Source organism: Penaeus chinensis, chromosome 15, assembly GCF_019202785.1.
Source record: "Penaeus chinensis breed Huanghai No. 1 chromosome 15, ASM1920278v2, whole genome shotgun sequence".
Taxonomy (NCBI): Eukaryota; Metazoa; Arthropoda; class Malacostraca; order Decapoda; family Penaeidae; genus Penaeus; species Penaeus chinensis.
In genome coordinates, this window is record NC_061833.1 from 7110599 (window position 1) to 7112249 (window position 1651).

The 1651-nt window shown below is 37.1% G+C and overlaps 1 protein-coding gene across 1 annotated transcript; it reads left to right on the forward strand.

The window, feature by feature from the left end:
• The first annotated feature begins 293 nt into the window (after nt 1–293).
• On the forward strand, nt 294–1391 carry LOC125032704. Its single transcript, XM_047623959.1, has 2 exons — nt 294–422; nt 504–1391. Exons 1-2 carry the CDS (start codon nt 392–394, stop codon nt 1133–1135), a joined length of 663 nt encoding a protein of 220 aa, XP_047479915.1. The 5' UTR covers nt 294–391; the 3' UTR covers nt 1136–1391.
• Nucleotides 1392–1651: the final 260 nt, after the last annotated feature.

Below are 1651 nucleotides of genomic sequence, written 5' to 3' on the forward strand. Positions count from 1 at the left end.
CATATGGTACCAATATTAATATTTTTTCCAAAAATTAATAAATGTTTTTTTCTCTCTGTGCGTCACCTTTGCCACTGAGCTATTAACTTCTCGGAACGTTTACGTTACTTCCTGTGCAGTATTTCGGAACGGTAAAACAAATGTTATGAACGTTTTTTTTAACATTATAGAATTTACCGAGGTTTCAAATGAAAAGGATAATTCGTAATGGAATACGAATTTTCAGCAAACGTACGAAATGCGACGATACGAATACAACGCTATAAATTCACAAGCAGTTTACAGCCGAGATAGTAGCTTACCTAACAAGAGCAACGGCGATACTTTTATATTTATCTCTTAAGAAAAGATAGTGCCAAAACCTTTTCCAAATCTTTATCTCATAGTCAACATGGAGTGGAGTTATTTGCAGCATAGCAATGGCAAAACACAAAACAATGTTGTTTGCCGGTCGACACGAGGGGTTTCTGACAACTATAGTCACGAGAGATCCATGTTCACAGGCGACGACTACAGCCAAGATTTGTCTTTATACGGAAGTGGCCAAGGAACACAAAAAGGCGTGTTCGGAGATGAAATAAGTGAACACAGCAACATGATTGGAGGGACTCACGACGAAGATATTTTTCTATTTGAAAATTATGAGGATACACAAAACGGTATGCTTACAGAACACAGTGGAGGCGATCACGGTTTAGAGTGGAATACGATGTCTACAGTGAGTAACCAAGATAGCATGAATATTTCCTACAACGACTCTCAGTGTCACTATCTCATCAGCACGACTGCTGGTGGCGCCTATGTCACTGTCAATAATGACCAACAGATGACTCAGGATAGTGCTACCTCGTCTGTGAACGATAGAATAGTGAACAGTGTACCTACAACGAGTAAAACCAAGGAAAGGATGTACGCAAGAAAGCTGGGTAACTGCCCTGACGAAAACCGTCGAATCCGCAATGCTTCCAGAGCGCATATGAACAGAGTAAAGAAGGAGAAGGAGCTGAAGCAAATGGAAGCGGACACAGCGCAGGTGCGACGGCAGATTGCCCTCCTGAAGCAGATGAAGGAGAGGCAGGAGGCGACCAACGAGTGGCTCGAATATGAACTGCATCTACGGAGTGCAAACCAATAATTTAAATGATATATCACTTTGTAATATATTTATATCGCTATATTATCTACATGCTGTATACATGCATTCGAAGGATACGAAAGGTCAAACTTGTGAACATTAACATTACATATCTAACTTCATTGATTATTTATCTATACATTTATATCATATATTAGTGATGCATGTGTCTATGTAACAACTGTGTACATAATCATTCTAAAAGTGTATTAAAATAATGTAAAGACGTAAGTTTTTTTCTCTCCAATATTTTGATCACAAATCAGATTACTTCTAATAAATAGGATGGACACGGACTTTCTAGCATTCGTCTCGGAGGATAACGAAACTATTAAGAGCAAGTGGATAATAATAGCATTATCATGAATGATAGTATTACATAATGATTATCAATGCCATCATAATGAAAAATATAAAGATAGTAGTGGTGATAATAGTAACATTACAAATAAATAGTAATACTACCAGGAGGAAAACATTAGTATGATAATGATTATAATATCCATAATAATAACG

Excerpts from the sequence above, each read along its gene's own strand:
- LOC125032704 (XM_047623959.1), top strand. The coding sequence starts at position 392 with ATGGAGTGGAGTTATTTGCAGCATAGCAATG. Across the intron at positions 423-503 it reads TTATTTGCAGCATAGCAATG|GCGACGACTACAGCCAAGAT; the intron begins GCAAAACACAAA and ends CCATGTTCACAG.